Raw genomic sequence first — 27,552 nt, 5'->3', positions numbered from 1 at the left:
GGTGAGCGCAGTAGACGATTATTACTAGTGCCCTGAAGCAATGCTTGGTGGTGAAAGACTGCCGTGACAACACCACCGACACCGACCAAAAACTGACGCAGAGGTGACCAAATGCCAAATAGCAGGTCGTGCTTGCGTTCCTACACCGTTTGAGCGTCAGCTGCTCCTATTTCACAATGTAAGTACATTTTTTTTTTAGTTCAATGTTCTCATGTTGTGAATGTTTCAGCAATAGTGTGTAATTTCACTTCTTCAAGGTGTTTTTAAACCTTGAAAATCGCTTCAGGAATTTATTTACCGAGAAAAGGTAAGTGCAAATGTTCGTGCGCCAACCAATTTGAGTGTGGAATTAAAGGGTCTTGAAAAAACAGTAATTTAAATTGAGGCGTACACACGCGCCATATACCTTATACCTGGGAAGCTAACAAAAGGGAAAGTAAACGAGTTGGAAATTACAATGGACGCTTTTGATGCTTAAGAATATATGAATAAAATATGACAAAAATAATGTATAGTTCACTTACGATATTATATTAACGAAAGCATTAACGCAATATTGATTGTGTTTTTTAAATTACTCGATAAAGGCTCGTAGTAAATTAATGTAGACCTACTGAAGAAATGTATATTTTTTTAACATCAATTATATTTTTATCCCGGGATTTATAATGATTTCTTACACAGCAAAAACAGCAGAGCAACACTTAATAAACACTTGAACACTTAATGGTTAAGGTTTGTATAGTGAAGTTATATAGGGATGTTAATTTATATAAACACATAAAAATGTGAAGATGTTTATGTTTTTTAACATAATGTTCGAAGTGTTTTAACACTTATCTTGTGTTAAAAAACATAAACATCTTCATATTTTACGTGTTTTAGTGTTTATAAAATAACGCCCCTATAGGGCCTACCTTCACTGCACAAACCTTAGCCATTAAAGTGTTCAAGTGTTTATTATTAAAGTGTTGCTCTGCTGTTTTTGCAGTGTAGCGCGCAATGTAAGGTGGCTTCTTTTTTTTCGAATCACTGTTTTGAAGCGAACTGTTATACAACATGTTGTAAACATATTAAAAGGCATTCTCACACAAAAAATGCACTGATGAGCAAACAGTTGCCAACTAAATGTATGAAGATATTGTCATTATTGTTCAGTTTTTAAAATGATCAAAAAAGCGAAAGCATAGAGCACATCTTTCCAAGAATCAATCTTCCCTAGACTCTCAATTAGAACAGGGAGGTCAAAATAGCGCATAGTTAAAAATCAATGGGGTGTAAAAGTTGAGTATACACGGTACGATACCTTAACTCGGGCCTTAAACAAATCATGTATAATACATTTACGCTCACTGACTTATCCAAATAGAGTAACTTCTTTTCGCAATATGTCCGACAAATTGTCGATTTCAGCATTTAACAAACAGGTACTTGCCCTTCAAAGCGAAATAATTTGGATTAAGATAACTTTCCTGATTTTGGAACTTTCCCAGGGAAGTAAACACGCCGATAGTATGTACGGTTACACCGATCATGCCGCGCCGATAGCTAAATAGATTTCGCACATAATGTTGAAAGCAAAAGTTTATGAAATAGCCTATATTGCCAGCCGCTATTGAAATATATATAAGTGGGAAACCAATAATTAGTACTAAAATATGATATGAAATTGACATAATTATCAGAGAAATGTGTTACAATATTGTTTTTAACTGCATGATATATCACAACTGACATCTGTGAAATAATACATTTAGTTTCTTCATTTTCTTCTCAATTAGCATGACATGACATTACTTGTATGACATAATTGTTTCACATGATCATTTATCATATTTATGGTAGGTCTAAACGAGATTTTAATCATCAAAATGATGGCGACAATGACACAGATACGTTTAGTATAAAACAGGTTAATATGTTACCTTAATTGAAAGTAATTAAATTGTGAGTTATATATACACACAGATTTTTGTAATGAAATATGTTTCAAATAACTATGCATTTGAATGTACAAAGTAAACGAAATTTGATTACGGTATTTCTTGGGTTGGATCTTATATTACCGATATTTTTGGATATTTTGATAGTTATTCAATGCGACATTTGCAACTTAAGAAAATATTTGATTCTAAATATAAAACAAACATTTTTGCACATAAAACACATGCGCATACACGTACATTTTACCCCCACTTTAAACATCTGTCCAAATGTTGACATGAATTCGATTCGAGAGACTTACATTAAAACAACATCCAGAAGACAAAGTTCTATCACGATCACTATAATGTATATAAAAAAAACCATATCTCGTCACATTACCGAGATGAGGTTATAGTCATTTGGGGTTCATTGACAGTTGCTCGCAGTATTAGGCCCCTCGGGTTGCTACCCTGCCGATCTTTCATCTTTTAGTAAACCGAGATTGACTCTTTTAAATATAAATGGCACAATCTGTGAATTAAAAACGAACAAAAAATCAAGACAAAAGTGTTGACCAGCTGCGCGTAAGGAAAGACAAAATGGGGTTCAGTTCCGATGTATTTCTGCAATCGATATACATGCGTACTCTCTGCAAAAGGCGCGGCAGAAAATTCATTGACCTCAGTTAATTCTGTGTATTTTTTTCCATGGGAAATCAAGAAAGTCAGTGTACATGTATATATTTTGTATCACTGTGAAAATCAAAATTGACACCTTGACAATAAAGATTTGAAAATTAATTTCACACGACCCGTTGAAATATTATTTCCTTTTGTTGTTTATGTTGTTATTATCAGGGATATGAACCCCTGTTATTATTAATACAAATTCGTTGAAATTCAAAACAGGTAGATGGAAGCTAAATTAACGTTGCTTATTCCCACTAGCTGATGTTTATAATGAGCGAATATATCATTTCTCTGAAGCCACCACTATAGTTGCACTCTTTTGCTTTTGTTTTGCATTTTTTTAGCTTCATCAACTTAATTACCAAATTAATGAATCTTGTTTTGCTTGCGGCAGTTTCAAAATCATTTTCAACAAAAACCATGCATATCGTGATACTTAACTTAATAAAAGCATATCATAAAAGGCCACATCAGTTAATTAAATTACATGCAGTTATAGTCAAGTCACACTCTTTCCTTGTAAAACATCAAGTTCTATATCGCAACAATATAGTATATTCTTATGCAAATCATATTAAATATAGTGCCTATTATTAAATTTTATTATTATTTTATTTATATTAAACACATTTTCGTTGCCATGAAAATAAAAAATTAGATGAAATGGCATGGCCACAAAAAATGTTTTTGTTTGTTTACATAAGATTCTTTTGTGCTTTTACTTTAGTTCAAAACTCTTGTTTGTGTATTTTTGAACATATCGTTTGCCTTTGTGTGATGCGCTATTCCAGTTGAAATCCATACACCCCCTGTGGAAGACATGACCTTAATCTCTCACACATGGGGTGTAAATTTCAAATGGAGTAACCCATCGTGCACCCATTCAGGTAAACCCATTTGAAATTCACACTCCCTGTGTGGGAGATTAAGGTCATATCTTCCATATAGGGTGTATGGATTTCAACTGGAATCGCCCAATAGTTTCGCGTGTTGAAGCTTAACTAAATAAAGTACGACAAACTTAAGTGCAATGGATCTTGACTGTCCATTTTGTGGGTTGCAGGATACCTGAGGGATGAGATTCGTTTAAAATTGTAGAATAATAGCATCAGCTCCTTTTAGCCCAGTAGGACAAACATGGAGGGCATGAACTTCACAGTAAAAATACCGTATACCTTTACAGACCAGTCATCGTGGGATTGTAACCCTGCCTTTTGGATGCCAATGTCCATAATCTTAGACAAACTTGGAGTTTGAAACTTGCCATTCATTGAAAAAAGGTTGGTTTTAGTTCTCGTGATGAGAAAAGTTTCTTCCGTTTTACCCTTTTATGCTATAGAATTTACTATTTGTATAACTCACGACCGTATTTCGTATGGGTATAGGAAATTAGCGAAGCTTCATTAAAAAAACTGTGTTTAGCAATTACACATTCTTGTTATCAATACAATTATATTCCTTTGCAAACTTGGAAGGCGAACATTTATATGCTCAGGCTCTTAGACACCAATGGGCTATTCCAGAAAACAGACGCACACCCCTTGGAACTCGGATTTCCGGACTTTTTGTTCAGTCATGATTTCAAAGTATCTAAATATGAAAAAAACAAAAGCAAAAAATAGTCCAAAATCGAAAATCCTGAATTTAAAGGGCTCATATCGGACAATTCCCTGGATTTCCAGACATCCTCTACAGGTGGTATGCACCTATTTTCTGTAACTTTATTCCATCATTGTATAGCATTTTAGCAAAAAATGTTACACAGAATGTGTTTAGAAAATAGTGTTTCATTACAAAACATAATAGATCCATAAAATTGAACAAAAAAAATCATTTATTTTATAACGCCGATGTATGCACTGTTTGAACACTGGGTAAAACATCCGTTGGGCAAAATTACCCAGCATTAGTTCAATTTTATCCAACTTGGTTAATTATACCATGTTAACATGTTATAGGCAATCTAAACACCGAACTTTGTATGTCTCATTTAGGACAAACGACCCCTAAACCTAACCCCAAACACTGACCCTAACCCCTAACCCTAATTAGGAGGTGGTGATGATTCTGTCTTAAATGAGTGTTTCGTGATCCTATCCACTTTTTATGACATTTTCAGTATAGATATCCACGAAAAAAGCTTATTCCCAAAATTTCAGTTGATTCCGATTTTGTGTTGGCGATTTATGCATGATTATGTGTATTACACTACTCCATTTGTAATTTCGTTCTGGTGTACTTGAAAGTAATTCAAATTTCACGATATTTTTGCTAAATGAATTAATCTGCAAGAAATTTTTTGTACATAAACATTATGCAGCCAGAGGTTTCCAATGGTATAAAAATCTCAACTTTTTTTGTGAAAAGTGGGAGGAGGATGCTGTGGATCACGAAATGCCCTTTTAAATGAGACATCTACCCTGAACTTAGATCAAGAAACAAATAATGTTATTTAAATACGCCTTTAATTCCCGGCTTTAATTACACGAATCAATTTTTTAATTCATTCAAGCATGATATTGCATTGCTGTGATTCCATTGTCATTGTTCCCTTTTAAACAATGTTAATTGTTGTTGCATGCCCCAAGGCCACCAAAGTAGACATCATTGCAAATTGCAATGGCTGACACTTGACAATATTGTGGTTATTTTGGTGTCTTTAAACATGTTAAATCATGTGAATTGGGGGCACATTAGATGTAAACATGGCGAATATAATTTTGGTTTTGAGAACAAAACCAATGCATGGTGACAGCGTTGTTAGGAAAATAATATAAAAATGTGCAAAATTGTGTGATGTTCAAAAAAATATATTTAGACCACTCTGAAAAATGTAAATGCAACAATTATTGCTATACTTGGCCATTACTATTTCGGTTTCTATTAATATGTGAATTAGGGCATACTTTATAATGGTAAATTGTGCAATAATTTAAACATGTTAAAGAGAGTAAAACCAATGCATGGCAACACAGTGTTGTTAGGAAAATATTATGAAAATGTGTAAAAATTATATGGTGTTTCAAAAACATGGATTTGCACAACTGCAGACAAATTAACTCGCAACCTTGGCAATTGCTATTTTGGTTTTTATGTGAATTTGGGCGCACTAAATGTTAAATACAACTTTGAAAGAGAACAATACCAATACATGGCGACACAGTGTTGTTATGAAAATATTCAAAGTGTGAAAATCTGATGAAAAAGAGTGCGATGTTGCGAAAATGTATTTGATCAAACAGGAAAATTTAATAACGCATAATTGGAAATGCATGCATGTATGCTATAACGAGACTATAATGATAGTGACTTCAAACACAAGAGGAACCGATCTGATTTTAAGATTATGAATTGTTTTTAGACAATTAGCTTCTCTAATTGAATTATATACCACTTTCACTTCCTCCAAAAAGAAATCCAAAATAAAAATCTAATGTAATCACATGGCACAATATGACAACAAATGTCCATTAGCTGTACTTTCAAAGGCTTATTTCTTAATGCCTTTATTTTTTTCTAATTAAATGTACGTGTATAACCGCTCCTATAGTAGTTGCTATAATTATTTATCTGACCTCAACATCGTCATTGTCCAGGTTTTCACACATAAAGCTCTAAGAAAATAAAGCCTGGAAGCTCCTGCATGGAAATGGACCTGGACGAAAGCAGAAGAATGACCCATGCATTTCTAGTCATGATCAGAATAAAATCGCATGTATAAAACTTACACAAATCAAAGTACGAGTATAAACGTTTTCAATGGGTACATAACGTGTATGGTACCCCTTGAATGGGAAAGCGTGATTTCCCCGAGTTTTTTTTCCAACTCAAACTGAGACGGTCAAAAAAATCTTGAGATGCTCGAAACTTTCAAATCTTACATTCTTATACACAAACATAATGAAATATTTTCACTAAATTTAAAGTGTTATTCACACAATTCTTCTAACAAATAATGCTTTTAAAACATTTTTTGTTTTAAAAAAATGTGCAAAAACATTATTAACTTGACCAATTTCTCCAAATTAAATGTCAACCCCAAAACGATACTATTTATTACGTGATACGAGCGCAGTGAGTGAGCAAGTAATTTCGCATTTTTGAGCTGATTTCCTTCACATTTATCAAGCGCAATTTTGAAACGGGTCTCACTCTCGAACATGCGTCCAATTTACAAAAGCCAAAAAAAATAATACTCTTTGGAATGTCAAAAACGTACACGGGTCTAGATTCACCCTATATTAAAGATATATATAATATAATAGATAACATCCTTCATATAAAGGACAATATTCTGGTACTTTTTTATTTCTTGAAATAATAATCAACATCCATATTGAACTTAATTCTGTTAATGTTGATTCAATTATTTATACCAACATTTAGCCTATTATACGTATCTGCAGCAGCGTCAAGTTCGACAAGCGAGGCATATATCGGGATGCATAATATCGTGAAACTTCTCTGAGAGTGCGCCATTTGACCCGTTAAATTTGTTGACACTATAAACATACAACGATTACGGTCAAAATGAACATGCCGACTCCAACGAACCAGAAAAGAACACAAATCTCTATACCAGTATATATTGTCAAGTTCAAGACTTCAATTCAAGTTCAACAGTTACATGCATACACCACGCATTTATACTATTCACAAATATTATATATTCAGTGTGCGTGATGATTCACCAGTCACGCAACTTGCTTTATGTTTACGATTTTCAATATTATTTCATGCCCAGGATTTCATGTTTAAATAACATGGTTCATTTGTTCAAATTTGTGCACCATAATTTGATGCGATGGGAATATAGCCCAAACTATGTTGTCTCACCCCCGGGGTCTCACCAGAGAAGATGAGAAGAAGTTTTTTTTTATCTGTTAAGGTAAAATATCTGATGATATTTTAGGCCTATAATACAAATCCTAGCAAACGAAAACACACAATATTTTTAAAACGTTATAAAACAAACAAAATTTATATAACAATGTTGTATATAAAATATTATCGTAAAACGTTTTCTGTCATATCAAATAGGCCTATGTTTTGTCAACTTTCAATAAACATTTATGAACAACGTTTTCTAAAACCGATATGCTATGAAGCGTCCTATATTTGCTCGCCCTATTCCTTTTAAAGGATTTTTATTTATCCGATACTTCGTTATTCATGCACCGCTTCAACAATTACGAACTTGAGCTGGGCACTTCAGCGTCCTGTATGCTTTAATGTCGATGGATGGGGCCACTCTGTTCCAATGAGCCCCTAGCTTACGAAGTTACCTGCTAAAATGGGCCGAATTTTGACAAATTAATCTCAATAATCGCGGCAAAACTTCGAAAATCATTTAGACTTTCTGCCACGCAGCGATACGGGGGTGGCCGGGGGTCTTCGAAAATGTTTGTGAACTACAAAATCGTAACAGTTTAAAATAGTTGCTAACCTTCAAACAATCAACATGCGAAAGTGTAAAAAAACAAATAAATGTTTGTTATAAATTGCTTAATTGCCCAATATACCAAAACCGCTGATAAGGTACCCTAAAACTATGGCACATGCCCGTATACCTTCAACCAGGAAGACCCCCCCCCTCGGCCGGATTTACATTTTGGGGGCCCTGTGCCAGGCCAAAATTTGGAGGCCCCAAAACTCACTGTGTGCCCCCAAGTGCAAGTTTTAGTTCAGGTGTAATCAACGGTGGCGGCGGGGGCATTAAAATTTAGATGCAGATGAGCGAAAGTGAATCTTGCTACAGAATGGGCCATTGTGCGCGAAGCGCGCAAATTTGTGCAATTTCACCTTATTTTCACCTTAAAATATGGTGTTTTCGGGAAAAGGAAGATGCACAGAGAAATTTGGGGGCCGGGCCCATGCATCTGACCTAATGGTAAATCCGGCCCTGTCCCCTCATGCACCCCCGATTATACTCTTTTAATATATCACTGACGGGTGAATGGTCCTATACTCTCTTGTGTAAGGGGCCGTCCATAATTTTCGCCATTTTAAGTTATGCACAAAGCGTGCATAAGAGGGGGGGGGGTAAACAATTTTGGGCATGTGTGCATAAGAAAAATGGCGATTTGTTTGAGCAATAAAAAAATATGAAAGTGTAAAATAATGATATTTTCCCAACATTTTATTCATCGCTCTTTTAACCTAAGAAAATGTTAATGAAATTTTTAACAAATTCTATTATACCAATAGTGATTTTATCTTTAATGTTTTATTATGCACAGCAGTCCTATACATACCTTTTGCTGAATACAAAACTTAATTATAGCACTCTATACAGCATCTTTCCTTAATTTTCAACAGAAAATTCCTAAAAGTTGAAATAGTAAATTCAAGTCTCTCTTTCGTCAAACACGATTTAAATTCTGGGTAAGTTTTCTGAGACCCAGTAGTACATGCTTAAAAGAAAATAAAGTTGCAAGGAGACCTTCACACCATTCCTACAGTTAATTTTGACCATAGATACTAAAAATGTTTTGACTAATAGTGGGTACTCCCGCACCAAAGTTGCATCATATACGCCCGTAAAGGTATCCACAGAGTATTTTGGATCAGCAAATTTTTCGCCATTTAATTTGTGCATAACTCGAGGGGGGAGGGGGGTAAAAGTTATGCACGCTTTGTGCATAAGTGAAAATGGCGAAAATTATGGATGGCCCCTAAATGCTTACAATTTTTGCCGATTTTGGGCGCTTGCCGATTTTGAAGGAACATCACTCCAATCCCTGAATTATCTACACCGCACAAATGAGATCATTATCAATATGAAACAGAATCAAGATACCTGCACAATGAGGCTTCATTTTGAAATTGTAATGTCATAACATTTAGAAGTCTTTCCTGGAACCGTGCTGATAGCAAATTCGACGCAAAGGATTCCACAAAAGTATTCAAATTACATTCACAAAATTGCCAATAAATATCACACATATCTTGTTTTGGTATAATGCCTGGGGTCAATGTTGTCCCGAAGCATTTGGAGCCTGGGACAACTTTCCCCTTTCACCTTACCCCACCCTTATAAAATACCCTACATTTCCTACCACATGAATAATGGTCATATTGAATTAATTTTCAACTTATTTTATTGTTTCTATTATACAGATTTCATTGACAACGTTCTCTAAGTTTTTAACCCAATTTCAAGATGGCGTACGTATATGGCAACGCGTTGAATGTGAGCATTGCACTCATCGTGTTTGGACTAGTACAAATCGCCATGTTTGTCAGTTGCTATTTTGGATGTAGAGCAGAATTTCTCTTCGATTTTGCTGCACCAGCGTGGAGTGGACTTTTTGTAAGTAAAGTAAAACATATTTAGTGACGATATTGCATTCATAATAATTAATATAGGGCCTACTCTCAGTGATCAGAGGCGCTCGGGGGTGATAGAGCCTCAAAAAGTTATATGTTTATGCCCCTTGCTCAAAAACCGAATTTTTATTGAATTGCAATTCTAGCACTGGCCATACCCCACTACATCCTTTACTGTCGCCATTCAGGATACATGTATATATGATGGTAACTATAGGGAAGGTATTCAAGGTTTTAGTTTACGCTCAGAGTGCAGGTTGAGGTAAAATTCTATGTTGAAGACCCGGGTTGAAGATCTTTTATATAAGACCACAGTCAACAAAAATCGGCTTGGAAGCGCAACCGAATATGTAAATGTTTACAAAAAAAAAACTAAACATTCATTCATTCAATCAATCAGGGAAGTGCCCGATTCAATACTATCTGTCCCGGAACTTGCTTCTAAGCGAAAGAATCTTTCATCGCAATCGAATTATTATGGTATCACAGAGATAGAAAATAAATCACGTCGTCAACATCATCATCTGTGCTATAGCTGAGACTGAAGAAGAGGTCATCCCAGCTACATTTTATCAGCACATAAAACATGCCAATGAAAACAAGCAATTCTTAAAAGATCAAATGCCACAGCTCGATGTAATAATTTGAATGTTTATAGACATGATAGATAACCGAAACATATGCCATATTCTTGATAAGCGAGTAAATTGTGATGTCTATAAAAACGTAATTGGGATATTATCATTTTCGATAGTGTGATACGAGAAAGGGAAAAAGCTGGGGGAAAGAGTATAGAGATTCATTGCAGATTATACACTGTAAAACCGTATCTAGGCCTATATCGTATTTTATAATAAATTGTCTCTTGCTAACAATTAGCTACAATTAGACATGCCAATAAAACATAAACATTCACTGTTCACGTCGTCTTGTCTGAACACACAGTCTAAGACACGTCATGTCATGAGACGTGCAACACTTTTTGATTTTGCATATTGTGGTCAGATATATGCGCGTATTTTGGGAGTGGCTTTGGGGGCGAGAGCGAAGGGGCGACAGAAGAAGAAGGGCGGCAAAAAGAATTACTAAAGAAAACACTTGTAAAAAGGTATCAAAATGTTAGAAAAAATAGTATACTATATATCAGAATGTGTTGCTTTTAGGGCGCCTATAATCCTTTTTTTTTTTGCACTTCACTTTTTCAAACCACCGGAAAAAATTGGGTCAACCTTTTCGGGCTGTTGATGAATGGGGCGGCAAAATTTAACTTTCTTCAGACCCCGGGGTAGGAGCGGCCACGGTACGCCACTGTATAACATGTCTCAATTGAGCATTAAGTTGTCTTGTTGAAGACATGTCTAATTGCAAGACACTTTCTAAGACATATGCCTACATGGTATATGGCGATTTTTTGCAGTATATGTTTTTAGTTTCATTTACATAGATATTTGGATTATCATGAAACTTGGTTGATATGATCACCCTTGAGCAGCAAACATTCTTAAGGTCGTCTGAATATAGATTGTTGGATTGTCGTGTAGACCTATTTAGCACGCTTTTTTCAATTCAGGTTTCAACATGAAAATTCTCGAGTATTTCCTAGTATTTCATTGATGGGTTTTACCAATAAATACGATATTTCCCGCCTGATTAGTTATGCCATGCACAAAAAATTATCAGCATTCCAAGTACTTGTCAATGCAAAATTATGAAACGCGATCTTCATCTATGGCGTTGTCTTTTTTAAAGACAGTTCTTGTTTAAATTATAAAAGGATATTCAATATCAAAGTCTTCAAGGTGTTTGTACTTTTTCATATGGAACATGACTGCTGAATTTCAGTTGACATGCATGTTTTCTTTGCGCAAATTTGATTGAAATCACGTCAATAACTTTTAATAGTGTTATCCGACACAGAAAAGAAGTCTGAAGTTGAAGAGGGCGCAATAACAATTAGATCTTCACGAAAGCAGTCATCTGTCGTCACCAGCCTGAATGAATTGAGTCTATGGAATAGCCTGAAATTAATCGGTTATATGACTCTTCGACCTAATCGTATATATTACGCTCCGGATTACGCTAACCCTGATTGACTGATATGATTCAGGATTCTGCCGATATTATGAAATACATTGTCCCACAGCATTGAAACTTACTCCCTAAAAACTAGATAATGTGCATAGCCACTCGTTTATTTTGAGAAAATAATAAATGGTTGTAAAAATACCAATTTTCATACCATCGTTGATCACCGTGTGCGTGTGTTAGCTGCAAGACAAGCTTATTACAAAAATAACTCCCATCCATTATTTCACATAAAATGCCGATTTATGAATATTTTTACACTATTCAATTGAAAACCATGTTTACAAATAGCAAGTGAAATATAACGAATTCTAAATAATTCATCTCTTTCTTTTTCAGGCTGTTTTGACCGGTTTATTTGGTGTTTGTATGGTCCGAACCGTCAAGGAATTCAAAGTGGTAAGATAATACATTGGCATAAAGCTAAAGCACTGTATAATTCGATTTATTATACCCCCCCCCCCCCCCAACAAGTTTCTGTAACATAACCAGGAGATGTAATATAACAATAGCGGGTAGGTGTCCCCGTTGGGACCACTGCTGATGCAAGACACTGTAAAGAAGTTAATTCAAGCACACATTTTACTATTTTAATATGCTAAATAAAGATATTCTAGTATTTTTCAAGATTGCCCTTGAGAATAGTATCCTGTCACATACTGCTATCTACTGAAGATAGCAGTCCCGATATCAGATATTTTTAGCATAAACATGATAAATAACGTTCAAATAACTCAGGACCAAATCCATTAAACCGGTAGACCAGGGGCGGTAGATCCCAAATCAGAATTGTTCAATATTAAGTGAGCCCTCATTATAATTATGTCGAGATGTGACTGTGAGTGCATTAAGGGGGTACTATATCCCTGCCCAATTTTGTGCCTATTTTTGCATTTTTCTCAAAAAATACAGCGCATTGGTGACAAGTAAGATATTATATATTATAGGGGCAAGGACTACAACTACTGCACTATAAATTTTATTTCAGCACAGACAACAGTTGTGGAAAAAAAAAAAAAAATGAGGGAAAACCAATATTTGATCAATAAATCAATAACTGCTTGTCTTGAGTTGCTGAATTTTCAGTGCAGTAATTGTAGTCCTTGCCCCTATAATATACATATCTTACTTGTCACCAATGCGCTATAATTTTTGAGAAAATGCAAAAATAGGCACAAAATTGGCCAGTAATAAATAAATGTAATTATTGTAATTTCATTACTACTAATATTATAATATAAATATTTTTATTGAATGCTTTACTTTAACCTGAGACGACTGTATAAAAAAAAACTCCAGCGTCACACAAACAAGTGTATAGGCCTATGTGTGACGCTTGCAGATTCATGCTTTCGGACATCGAAAAATTTCTTGAAAAACTATGTAAAACTTTGTTTTATGCGTTATGCAGGGCCCTGCTGAAAATCATTTTTTATTGAGCAGGTTACCCTGTTGAAATTAAATATTGTGAATAAATAACAAATAATAACAAGAATTTTCATATCAAGGATAACAACCCGGAAGATTTAGTGAGTCAATACCGAGTAATGCGGAAAACCCTCTCACTGGCATTATGAATGGAAAGTGGCTTTATCCAGAATACCAATAGATTTATTGCAAAAGTAAAGTGTTAGCTTTTGCTTGGTTCAATAAATCTTGACGAACTTAGTGAGTAAGTTTGATGCCCGCGTTTGATGAGGAAGTAAAAGCTCTGATCATATTAAAAAAGGACACCTTTACCAACATAGTTTTGTAGAGCCATGCGTGTAAAGAATAACATAAAAAATGATAAACTTTGCATAGTCAATATTAAACTATTTTATTATAGGCGTGAAACATTGATGCACTTGTGGCTCACATTTTGCAATACAAGTACGCACACTCATAGAAATGACTTGTTCGCCTTGATGGCGCAATTCAAAAGGAGTAAGTTTGGACAACTCAAAAATAGTGTAAAAGTTGCCAAAACAAAATTCATTTTAGTTATCCGAACTTAAAAAATGCTGAAAAAGCTCAAAAGTTCCGTCAACTAATCAACTTTGTTGGCATTACTTAAAAGTTGATGTAAGTCGTTGCGTCAACTTTTAAGTAATGCCAACTTCTGAATTCAAGTTCAGGAACTTAGAAAATAAACAAGGTTCAAAGAACCAATTAGTTGAGTTATTGTAACTCAACATGTAAGCTGATGTAACTCGTTCATATTAAGTTACTGGTACTTATTGTTTTGAGTTATTCCAATTTGGTACTTTGTTACTTAATTCACGTAATTTCAAATTTGATCATTTTCTGCACAATTAGCAGTATTCAAATATTTATTTTTGTAATCAGTGCACAATTTTGTATACTATAGCACACCTCTAGAAAATTATGCTAACCTAGGCTAGTTTCATTTTCTGAGTTGTAACAACTCAATAAAGTAAGTGCAAATGAGTGCGACCAACATAATGATATCGAGTCAGCGTTACTCAAAATTGTACGCGTTGGCATTACTCGGAAAGTTGACGCAACGACTTACATCAACTTACTGAGTAATGCCAACGAACAATTTCTATGAGTGTAGTAAAGTTAAAGATATATCATTTAGATGATAGGACCTTATATAATCTTATTTGAAGAGCTTTGAGGGGTCGTTATTGTCGTTTGGGAGGGTCGAAGATTTTGCAATAAATAAATAAATACAAGGTGGGGTCCGAAGCATAATTTTGTTCATATTTTGTAGGGTGGTCAACATCCTCATAATATATGATGATATAATAAATGTAAGACCACGACCACTGGTCGCGAATAAGATATACCTCAAAGGTTTCACCCTTACCTTATGTCCTGTCTGTCTTCTTGTCTTCACAGGGTGGACTATTCCTGTTCTTGTGTCTGTCATCAATCCTGTGCAGTCTTGCTTGTCTGGCAATTACAGCAGCTATCTCCTTCTGGATAGAATTTGATCTCACCATGGACGATAATAACAATGGAGAAATAACAAATGGTGATGGCGCTACTCCTGGATCTGGTGATGCTGAAAAAGACGAGGACACAATAGTTTTGACTGGGCTACTTATAGAGGGCGCTGTGGTGCTATTTGGTCTGATCCTGCTAATTTGTTCTTGCTATGGCGCATGGTTAAATTGCTGTTGTGAATCCAGACCTCCAAAGGTAGGCTGCAAGATGACGTAGGCTATTGCTAAGATAAACTATTCCGGCAACACACTACGTTTTCACGTTTGTAAATAGGCCTACGTTAATTTGTGGACTCGTATTCGTGTTGTGACAACGTTATTTTCGACGTTGATTTTCGAATTCGGACCCTTTCGGAACGATATAAATTTTAATGATGTAATCGCATAAAACGTCTTGTAAAATCATAGAAATTAACACGTTGGAGTGTCGAGGTGCCGAGATACCAACATTTCGTCAAGCGAAACTTGAAGGTGCTAAAATTTAAACACGAAACATGTAGGCATATTGCACACTCCGATCGCAGATTTCCGTGCATCAAAAGCAAACGACATAATAATATATTCATCAGAATATCAAAATCCCGGTATATCCTGTGTATAGGCCTATACTTAGGGAAAATGCCGGCATTTGAACAGAATCTCTTGCCCTCGTGTAATGCCAACATTAATTGTACTGAATCTCTTGCTAGTTGCATATGCATATGTTGTATTAATTTGCTCTATGTCCAGGCAGACGCTTGATATAATGCCGGCATTTGGACAGAGGCTCTTGCTGCAATGTCCAGGTTGCCGAATGCCGGTATTTAGGGTATAATTTCTTGCTGTAATGCCGGTATTTGGGCAGAGGCTCTTGCAGCAATGTTCAGGTTGCCGAATGCCGGTATTTAGGGTATAATTACTTGCTGTAATGCCGGTATTTGGGCAGAGGCTCTTACTGCAATGTTCAGGTTGCCGAATGCCAGTATTTAGGGTATATAATTTCTTGCTGTAATGCCGGTATTTGGGCAGAGGCTCTTGCTGCAATGTTCAGGTTGCCGAATGCCGGTATTTAGGGTATAATTTCTTGCTGTAATGCCGGTATTTGGGCAGAGGCTCTTGCTGCAATGTCCAGGTTGCCGAATGCCGGTATTTAGGGTATAATTTCTTGCTGTAGTGCCGGTATTTGGGCAGAGGCTCTTGCTGCAATGTCCAGGTTGCCGAATGCCGGTATTTAGGGTATAATTTCTTGCTGTAATGCCGGTATTTGGGCAGAGGCTCTTGCTGCAATGTCCAGGTTGCCGAATGCCGGTATTTAGGGTATAATTTCTTGCTGTAATGCCGGCATTTGGGCAGAGGCTCTTGCTGCAATGTCCAGGTTGCCGAATGCCGGTATTTAGTGTATAATTTCTTGCTGTAATGCCGGTATTTGGGCAGAGGCTCTTGCTGCAATGTTCAGGTTGCCGAATGCCGGTATTTAGGGTATAATTTCTTGCTGTAATGCCGGTATTTGGGCAGAGGCTCTTGCAGCAATGTTCAGGTTGCCGAATGCCGGTATTTAGGGTATAATTACTTGCTGTAATGCCGGTATTTGGGCAGAGGCTCTTGCTGCAATGTTCAGGTTGCCGAATGCCGGTATTTAGGGTATAATTTCTTGCTGAAATGCCGGTATTTGGGCAGAGGCTCTTGCTGCAATGTCCAGGTTGCCGAATGCCGGTATTTAGGGTATAATTTCTTGCTGTAATGCCGGTATTTGGGCAGAGGCTCTTGCTGCAATGTTCAGGTTGCCGAATGCCAGTATTTAGGGTATATAATTTCTTGCTGTAATGCCGGTATTTGGGCAGAGGCTCTTGCTGCAATGTTCAGGTTGCCGAATGCCGGTATTTAGTGTATAATTTCTTGCTGTAATGCCGGTATTTGGGCAGAGGCTCTTGCTGCAATGTCCAGGTTGCCGAATGCCGGTATTTAGGGTATAATTTCTTGCTGTAATGCCGGTATTTGGGCAGAGGCTCTTGCAGCAATGTTCAGGTTGCCGAATGCCGGTATTTAGGGTATAATTTCTTGCTGAAATGCCGGTATTTGGGCAGAGGCTCTTGCTGCAATGTTCAGGTTGTCGAATGCCGGTATTTAGGGTATAATTTCTTGATGTAATGCCGGCATTTGGGCAGAGGCTCTTGCTGCAATGTCCAGGTTGCCGAATGCCGGTATTTAGGGTATAATTTCTTGATGTAATGCCGGCATTTGGGCAGAGGCTCTTGCTGCAATGTCCAGGTTGCCGAATGCCAGTATTTAGGGTATATAATTTCTTGCTGTAATGCCGGTATTTTGGGCAGAGGCTCTCGCTGCAATGTCCAGGTTGCCGAATGCCGGTATTTAGGGTATAATTTCTTGCTGTAGTGCCGGTATTTGGGCAGAGGCTCTTGCTGCAATGTTCAGGTTGCCGAATGCCGGTATTTTGGGTATAATTTCTTGCTGTAATGCCGGTATTTGGGCAGAGGCTCTTGCTGCAATGTCCAGGTTGCCGGATGCCGGTATTTAGGGTATAATTTCTTGCTGTAATGCCGGTATGTGGGCAGAGGCTCTCGCTGCAATGTCCAGGTTACCGAATGCCGGTATTAGGGTATATTTCTTGCTGTAATGCGGTATTTGGGCAGAGGCTCTTGCTGCAATTCAGGTTGCTGTAATGCCGGCATTTGGGTATAATTTCTTGCTGTAATGTCGGTATTAATTGGGCAGAATCTTTTGGTGAAATGCCGGCAATTGGGCAGAATCTTTTTCTGTATAAATGCCGGCAATTGGACATAATCTCTGACACTAATCTCTTGTTTGGCGACGGCATCATGTGCTGTATCCATTGTTGTATGTCATGCCGGTATTTGGTCAGGGGCTCTTGTTGGAAAGTCAGTATTAAACGAGAATCTCTTTCCGATGCCGCATTCAAGATGGGCATACTCTTTTGCTGGAAATACGCCGGTATTTGGGCTAAATCTCATGCTGCATAATGCTAGCATTTTGCGGTATCTCTTGCTGTAATAACGACTATGTGGCAGACGTTGCTCAAATCCGGATATTTCGATACACATCATGCAAGATGACAGTAACGGTTTTCGGCACATACCGTACTCACCCACATCCACACACCTCCCGTGATACAGATACCATCACGCGAGAATCCCCTACCCCAATTTGCGTCCCAACACCCCCACCCCTACACACACACACACCCACCCACCACAACCACGCACCCACATACACATAACAAACAAATAACTACCAAAGATCAAACAATGATGATTGTAATTGTAATTACATATTTACCTTTTGTTATTTCAGGGCTATCTTAATAGCAACATGGAACACGTTTATATGTCAGATGCAGATACTAACGGACACGATCGTAAAAACAATGTCAGACAGGCAGACGTATGAAGTACTTGAAAAGGGATAACGTAAAAAACGTTAAGACTTTTACAACCAGGGAGCGACTTAAAGTAACAACTACACAGGCAGACATATGAAGTGCTTGAAAAGGGATAACGTAAACAAGAAATGTCTTTAAAAAAGACAATGCCTCCAAGATACAAATGGGCACCTTTTGTTATTAGTTAAGGAGACACTTATAATGCTAGCTTTAAGGTAACGCTATTGGATATAGATTTTTGTCTGATTGAAATATGTGAGCCCATTCTCTACTGATTACAAGACTGAAAATTTTATTTTAATCGGATATTCGGTTACCAAAATATGGCCTGTCAAAATGGCTTTCTTTTATTTTTGTTATGCAATGTTGTCAGGTAGGCCTTATTTTCTAATTATATATGCAAGAGTTATACAAAGTAAAATGTTCAGATCGGCTACAAAATAAGATATAAAACCCATGGATGCCTTTTTTGACAAATTTCCATTTGCATAATTAATTTGGGCCCTAATCAACTTTTCTAATAAGTGGCCCTGATTAATTATGCAAATTGAAATTTGCCAAAACGCAACCGTAATTTTGTAGTAGAGTGTGTGTTCTACCCATAGCCTACCATGCCTCAGTGCCATAGCTCTTTTAATTGTATCTGATTATCTGAAATCTTTACTTTGCATAATTCATGCATGTAATTAGAAAATCATCTGGCAACTGGAAACTGCAAAAATATAGAAAATAAAAAGAAAGTTGTTGCCAATTTTTTTTTTTTGTTTCGCGCCATTTTGACAGGCCATATCTCAAGAACCGAATGTAATCTACAGGGCATAAGCTTTAACATACTATAGTATTATTTAAATAGAAAGAAAATCTAAATTTGTGCATTAGCCAATAGGGCTACGGTCACCTAAAGCCATCTTGCAGATAATTCTGATGTATGAAATAAGACCTTCAAACTTTCAGATATGAAGAGTTCCAGATGCAGGCAGCCGTTTCTGTTTTTTTAAATATAGGCCTAAGTTGTATCAAGAGTCATTTCTTGTGGATTTTTTGACTGAAAATTACAATTGTAACGTTTCAGAGTAACAGATTTTCGTATCAGATTCTTTTATGCTTGTTTATTACATTTTGTATTCAGGACTAAAATAATATTAATATTATTATATTTAGGGGGGTCTTTTCATAGGCCATTACTTTTTTGTATGTGTAATTGAATAAAAATCAAAAACATTATTGTTTTGTTTTCTTTCCTTCATTTGTGCTTTGTTTTGCATCGAAAGGGCCAATATCAACACCTTGTTTGTAAGAAGTATTGTGTGGGGAAAGATGATTCTTGCATTTTATTTTTATTTTTATCTTAACAAACAAAAAGCAAATTTCTCAGTCATAGTCTTGAAACGGTCATGGGTATGCATACAAAAATATTGCAACAGTACTCAGTAGAATGTAAAAAACTGACATACATACCACCAACATGACCAACCACGCATGGGAAGCAAATACTTTAAAACGAATTATTCCGAATTATATCAACACAATAAAATTGCAATACTTTAGTACATGATTTGAACAGCAATGAAGCCGGCCATAGGCGCGGCTAGGCGCATCATAGTTGAACACGGCACAGCACATACATCTCGTATGCAGAGAAATCAAATAGCTAGCCGGTCTTTTCAATCCCATCATTTCAACCTATTATTATGATGTAGACACGCATGCACAATGATTGCGGCCTAGTCGAGCCTAGCATGCATGTCAGTCGGCCTGCTGACTCACCGCGTATTAAATGACACAAAAATACCTCAAATTTTGCACAAAACAATCCATGATGTCAAATTATCACATCCAAAGTGTCGCCATGAACGTCAGCTTCAACTTCTCCAGCCAAAGTTTTTGCATTGATAATCAGGTTTCATGTAATCATGAAATTAAACCTTGTTTAATGTGTTTTCCCATTGCCACACACAGCATAACGGTTGTCCGACTTGATTTCTACGATATTGCTGATGTGCTCTATCTTTATTCCATGATGAGGCTACAACCCATAATTAAATACCGAATTAAAAATACTTGTTTGCGTCTGACGTCATGACAAAGGCGCGCCGTGATTGGTTGCTGACCTGCGCAGTATGGCATTTTTGGTCTGGTTGACAGGACGGCATACGCAAGCTAGTCTTTTTAATTCGGTCTTCAATTATACAACATATGAGTTTGAAAAATTCTAATGCATAATTCATGAGCTTGATAGACTCGCACCATTGGCGCCACGTGCTAGGTGTTTCTAGAATCCCTATAGAATAATATTAACTTTAATGCTAATTTATTGCACATGCTGAGGAAGCGTGATTACCTTTTGAACATTCGGAAATGGCGATAGGCGAATTTATGTATGGCGCAAAGTGGTGGGGATATATATTGGGCTCTCGATATTGGGCGGAAATTAGAGTACTTGTCAGAATATAAATTTGTACAATCGGCCTATATGCCGCGCAATGTGCGGCATTTTAGGTGTAAATTTCAAATCATACTACCTCCTGGCGGAGGCAGAAAAACATTAAGACTTTTACAACCAGGGCCGAGCGACTTAAAGTAACAACTACACAGGCAGACATATGAAGTGCTTAAAACCGGATTGAACGTAAAAAAACGTTTTAAGACTTTGCCATCAGGGAGAGACTTAAAGTAATAACTACACAGGCAGACGTATGCAGTGCTTGAAAAGGGATAACGTAAAAACCATTAAGACTTTTACAACCAGGGAGCGACGTAACAACTATACAGGCTGACGTATAAACTGCTTGAAAGGGAATAACGTAAAAAACGTTACCGAGACTTTGACAACCAGGGAGAGCGTAACAACTGCTTAGTGCCTAAACTTTTAAAGCACAATGAAAGATCGTGACTAGTCAATGTTGATGTGAAACATCGTGAACCGCCATGACCTCCATTGTTTGGACCAACTTATCTTTTGGATCAACTAATCTTTATGAATATTAACAAGTAGTTTACCTTATTTTCCACATTCGTGTATCATTAGGAAACGAATTTGGAGAAAACCTTCTGTTAATAAAATACTATGCTGAGCCACCAGCCTGGGTGGCTCACGCTCCAGTAATTTCAGATGATTGAGCTCAGTAATACATCAAAGAATATCTTCCAATTCATGAAAACAAATAGATAATCAGCTTATCGGATTAAAAGCTTAGAGGGAAGGTCTTGCTGCTTAGCGAGTGTTTTTAATTATCAGAAGGTTTTCTCCAAATTCATTCTCTAATCTGAGTAAAGCAATTTGGTATTTAATAGAGTTTGCCTAAATTGACTATAAAACGAGTCCATCCATCACTGCATTACACCGTTTGCGAATCAATAATTGTACATCACACCGGCAAGTTTGCGATTCAAAAAGCGCGCTTGGGGTGGGTATAAAGGCATATACATAATACCACAGAACCTGTGATAAAACTTTTATATTAATTCAAAAACTGCACACTTTGATTTAGTTGTTATTTGTAGCATTGGAAAAGAAGAAGTGGTATATTCCCGTGGCATCTGACTGCATGCGTCCAATTTTCAAAATAGGGTTGGGCACTAAACTCTTGAGCCATCGGGTGCATGATGACATGCATTTAACATGTTAGAGACAAACTGTCTTTTTGTTGGAATTTTAACAACAAAAATATATTTCGTGAGCGAAAACGTATTTAAATAAACGTTTCAATATTTGGAATAAAGATCACGTGATAAAGATACGCACCATGCATAACCTAAAATGAACCCATACCCATAACATAAAGCTACAAAAATATGATAAATTCCAACAAAAAATATGATACAAATAAAAGCGGAGTAGCAGAAGGTGGTGCAAAAGGTCTCAACGAGCACTTCTTTGACCATACATGCAATTTAAGGCATAATGGTCCAGTTCCTGGAAAGATGTGATGTCCTGGTCAAGAATAGGCATGTACTCAGATTTTATGAGATTTTGTATTATATAGACTGCTGCTTTTATAATATGAGGGGTTCGGAAGAATTACTAGCTATTACTAGTAATATTATAGTGTCTGACGCACTGACAGCATTATGAGAATCGAACTTCATGTGTGTGTAGTCGACTCCGCGATGTTGAGTCTGCAAGCATAATGTTATATAAATGGATTTTTAAATGTTTAAGGTGGTACACCCCTTGATAAATTTTGTGACTAATTTTGCATTGTTGTCAAAAAAAATAACTACACACTGGTAACAAAGGTTATGTATTATAGGGGCAAGGAATCCAACTATACTTCACTGAAACAGTGATTCAAGACAAGTGGTTCATTATATAATTATGATAAGAAATGAGGTACATTCTAGCGGTACCTTTTTTCTTATCATAAATAACGTGCCAGTGTAGTAACTGGATTCCTTGCCCCTATAATATACATAACTTTTGCTACCAGTGTATTATTATTTTTTGAGAAAAATGCAAAAATAGTTACAAATTTATCAAGGGTGTAGTATAGTACCACCATAAGAACTCAAACTATTTTTATTCATCACGTGTGTTCAATATCAGAAACAGCATCTCCACATAATTTTGAATAAGGCGATGCCCACCGTTGTTGACTGTAATATGCAACAATACAACTCTTTAATATCTTGTTACTTGACTATAGATCTAGTAAAATAAGATATGATATCGCTAGATTTCTCGTCAAAGTTAATTCGAAATCATGTCAAAATGTGACTCAATCGTGTCAACTCTGAAAATGTGCTTGGGATATTGAAGAATCAATTTATTGCAAATTAATTTTCATCATTACAAATATTTTCCATTACATGAACCAATCTCACAACTGAATTTTGATTTTGATTATTATTCATTAATTTGTCATTAAAAATTAATAATTATTAGTCGTGACAAAATTTGTAATCATGAAAATTAATTTGAAATGCTATAAATTATTTCCTCAACATCGCATATTGACCATATATGATGATCGATGTAAATCGCGTGTAAATAAGGTGGTGCTGAGGCCTATGTTTTTTGTTTCATTTTTTTCTCCAAAGCAGTAGTCACGGTAGTGGTGAAACGCATAGGCCTATATGGAGGCTCTCCACAAGACTGGATTTTCACTCATTTAGAGAGTCGATCAGTACAGTGTAAAATCATTTCGATTGATCATGGAAATTTAAAAAAAGGAAAAAGAAAATATCCTATAAATCATTTCTAATTGATGAGCAATATCAACAACACTCAGCAACAATTTCAACAACACTCCTCATTTAGTTGAAAAGTCCAATTACCTTTTCCCACAAAATAAGTACTGCCAAATACGGCAAATTTAACACAATTTGCGAATTGCACGATGGTTATGGTAATCTATTGGACTAATTTAGAGGTGTGCGCAAATCAAGGACAGCTATTATAATGATGTAGGCCTATAACTATATAAGAAATAATTGTATAGAAATCCGTATTTGACCATTGCATTTGTTACAAAACTATACAATAAGTTGAAATAAAAAATAAAAAATCGAATAACTTGTGATTCCATTACTGTTTGCAGAAACCCTAACAAACACAAAAAGAAAACGCTTAAATGTTGGGTTATAAAAGGTGAATAACATTCAAAAATATTTTTGAAAACTTTGCAAAACTTTCTAACGTGATGTTATTTAAGGGTTGATTTTTTTAAAACTGTTTGCTACAATAATATTGTGACAACATTTTTAAAATGTTGTTGTAGTGTTTTTGCTAGAACGTATAAGAACGTCTGCATGACCATTTTTATAACCCGATATTTAAAGGTTAATAAAACATTTTGACTAAAACCAAAACACGTTTATAAAACGAAAACAATTTTGTGTTTGCTGGATATGTCGTGCCATGATGGTCGTCTTGTTTTTTTTTCAATTTGATGATGGGTGTCGCGACGACAAGGCCGTTTTACCCGCCGTTTTACCTCTGAGCATTTATCTTTGTTACTTTGCCATGCTAAAACCTAATGGCTTTAATTATTTGAAAAAAAGGACTTGTTTTTAATATACGAAAATTGCACAACTCGAGTCAAAAATCCAGGGCAAATACTGCACTGGAGAACACAAAACAGTGACCACTCCCCCAACGGCGGGCATGCACTTGTGAAGTTATCATTATATCCTGATATGCGCGGAGATCCCGGTGCTGGTAAATCGACATTATTATGCCAAATAATCAAGTTCGCTATGCTCTGGAGATGATCATAACAAAACTAAAGAAGCGGGCAATAATATTACCTGAGGCTAGGTATAATAGTCTCAGATATTATCTTAATGTACTCGTGGCAGAACTGCAACAAAATGCATGGAATTCCGTGTAATATTGGCTAGAATAGAATACTTTGATTAAATATGCGGCTATAGAATAAAATACCAGTGCATCGGTGTAGCTTAAACTTTGCTCTGCAAACTTCTGATCAGTAGGTCAAATATGTGAATATTGAAACTGTGCAACATCTGCATAACTTCAAACTAGAAACAAAATCTAGGTTAATGTCATGATTATTTTATAGTTTAATTGATATGTCTATAAAAACTATCACTTGACACTGTAAATCCGAGTGTTTAGGGTTTCTGTAACACTTTTTAAACATTGCAGGGTGTTTAATTTTTCATTTATACACAGTAAAGGTGTAGGACACCTAAACACCAAAAGTAAACATAAATTAAACACATAAACACAAAGAGTAAACACATGAGAGTATTTAGATTTTAAACATTCAACATGTTTACTTTCATATTGTTCGGAAAGTAAATGCACATGTTTTTACTTTGTAAACGTTTGGTGTGTTTACTTTCTAAACAATTTTGAAAGTAAACATGTTGAATGTTTGTCTAAATACTTTCATAATTAGGTTTACTCTTTGTGTTTATGTGTTTACTTTGTGTTTACTTTGGTGTTTAGGTGTCCTATACCTTAACTGTGAAAATGAAAAATGAAACACCTTGCAATGTTTAAAAGTGTTACAAAACCCTAAACACTTGGATTTACAGTGTATATACATGTAATATCGATCTAATTAAAAATAATTACACCGCCGGCGATGTTGTCTCATGCAAACATGCATACATTGTCCTGCAGGTGACTTCAATGTTCTATCTGTAAGATCTGATTAAATTAAATAATTTCTTTATTTCAACCAACTTATGTACAAGGAAGGAACAGAAGGTTCAGCAGTTTTGGTGATGGAAGTATATAGCAATTTATTGCATATATAGCAATGGGTAAAGTATCTATCTACTTCGGATGGTAAAGTGAATAAGGTATAGCTAGAGCTATCTACTGCTGATATCAATCTTGATGAATTAGTTATCTACTACAGAATGTTGATGAAGTAGCTATCTACTGCTAATAGCAATGTTGATGAAGTAGATATCTACTGCTGATAGCAATGTTGATGAAGTATATAGCTATCTACTGCTGATAGCAATGTTGATGAAGTAGCTATCTACTGCTGATAGCAATGTTGATGAAGTAGCTATCTACTGCTGATAGCAATGTTGATGAAGTAGCTATCTACTGCTGATAGCAATGTTGATGAAGTAGCTATCTACTGCTGATAGCAATGTTGATGAAGTAGTTATCTACTGCTGATAGCAATATTGATGAATAGTTATCTACTGCTGATAGCAATATTGATGAAGTAGCTATCTACTGCTGATAGCAATGTTGATGAAGTAGTTATCTACTGCTGATAGCAATATTGATGAAGTAGCTATCTACTGCTGATAGCAATATTGATGAAGTAGTTATCTACTGCTGATAGCAATATTGATGAAGCATCTATCTACTGCTGATAGCAATATTGATGAAGTAGCTACATACTGCTGCTAGTAATATTGATGAAGTAGATATCTACTGCTGATAGCAATGTTGATGAAGTAGTTATCTACTGCTGATAGCAATATTGATGAAGTAGCTATCTACTGCTGATAGCAATATTGATGAAGTAGTTATCTACTGCTGATAGCAATAGTGATGAAGCAGCTATCTACTGCTGATAGCAATATTGATGAAGTAGCTACATACTGCTGCTAGTAACATTGATGAAGTAGATATCTACTGCTGATAACAATATTTAGTGATAAAGTATCTATCTACTTCGGATGGTAAAGTGAATAAGGTATAGCTAGAGCTATCTACTGCTGATATCAATCTTGATGAATTAGTTATCTACTACAGAATGTTGATGAAGTAGCTATCTACTGCTAATAGCAATGTTGATGAAGTAGCTATCTACTGCTGATAGCAATGTTGATGAAGTAGCTATCTACTGCTGATAGCAATGTTGATGAAGTAGTTATCTACTGCTGATAGCAATATTGATGAAGCAGCTATCTACTGCTGATAGCAATATTGATGAAGCAGCTATCTACTGCTGATAGCAATGTTGATGAAGTAGCTACATACTGCTGCTAGTAATATTGATGAAGTATCTATCTACTGCTGATAACAATATTTAGTGATAAAATATCTATCTACTTCCAACAGTAAATGTGGACGAGGTAGCTATATACTGTTGATAGCAGTATTGATGAAGTTGCTGTCTGCTGATAGCAGTGATGAAGTAGCTATCTACTGCTGATAACAATATTTTACGAATGAGAGTCACGCCGAGACCAGCAAATAAAAATAAACGACTGATAAAGAAGACTAAACCAGTGGCGTAGCGACGTGGGGGGTATTTCGGCACAAAATAATTTGAAACATCATTTTAAGCCAATATTCAACTTCATTATAACCAAAATTAATAAATGGAAAGCCCTATTTGTCCAAATGTTCGCGAGCTCCGCGCGCAATTGTCAGTTTCAAGAATGGGGGGGGGGGGTCGTCATTATCATGTAGGCCTATCCTTAGCCCTGTGCGTCACAACCCCTCTATCTACGCCACTGAAACGCATTCCGCATTGGATTTTATAGCTTATAGTGTTAGTATTTCATGTTTTTTTGTTTTGTTGGTGTTTTGTTTGTTTGTTTGGTTGGTTTTTTGGGGGGTTGGTATGTTTAGATTCTCAGATGATATATGAGGGTTTAAAAGTTACGCTTGACGCACCCTTCAAGTTTCTTCATTTCTTACCCCGTTTTGGGGCCAAAGGCGAAGTGAGTGATTAGTTTACCCTAGTTCCAATAATTGGAACTCACGGCTCAGTCCTCAAACGTT

General features: G+C 36.1%; 1 protein-coding gene across 2 annotated transcripts; it reads left to right on the top strand.

Annotated features, from left to right (window-relative positions):
• Positions 1–21,957, top strand: LOC140137581 (uncharacterized). Of its 2 annotated transcripts, XR_011856868.1 has the most exons (6): positions 1–178; positions 9,735–9,927; positions 12,369–12,428; positions 14,877–15,179; positions 18,293–18,465; positions 20,976–21,957. XR_011856868.1 is itself a non-coding variant. In XM_072159305.1 (5 exons), the coding sequence occupies exons 2-5, from the start codon at positions 9,778–9,780 to the stop codon at positions 18,386–18,388; spliced, it is 609 nt and encodes a 202-aa protein (XP_072015406.1). In that variant the 5' UTR covers positions 1–178; positions 9,735–9,777; the 3' UTR covers positions 18,389–18,501. The 2 variants fall into 2 exon arrangements, 1 of the variants encoding a protein (XP_072015406.1); XM_072159305.1 differs by lacking the exon at positions 20,976–21,957 and having other exon boundaries at positions 18,293–18,501.
• Positions 21,958–27,552: the final 5,595 nt, after the last annotated feature.

The sequence above is a fragment of the Amphiura filiformis genome, chromosome 17, assembly GCF_039555335.1.
Source record: "Amphiura filiformis chromosome 17, Afil_fr2py, whole genome shotgun sequence".
NCBI classification, from domain to species: Eukaryota; Metazoa; Echinodermata; class Ophiuroidea; order Amphilepidida; family Amphiuridae; genus Amphiura; species Amphiura filiformis.
This window is presented reverse-complemented; position numbering and strand designations above follow the sequence as displayed.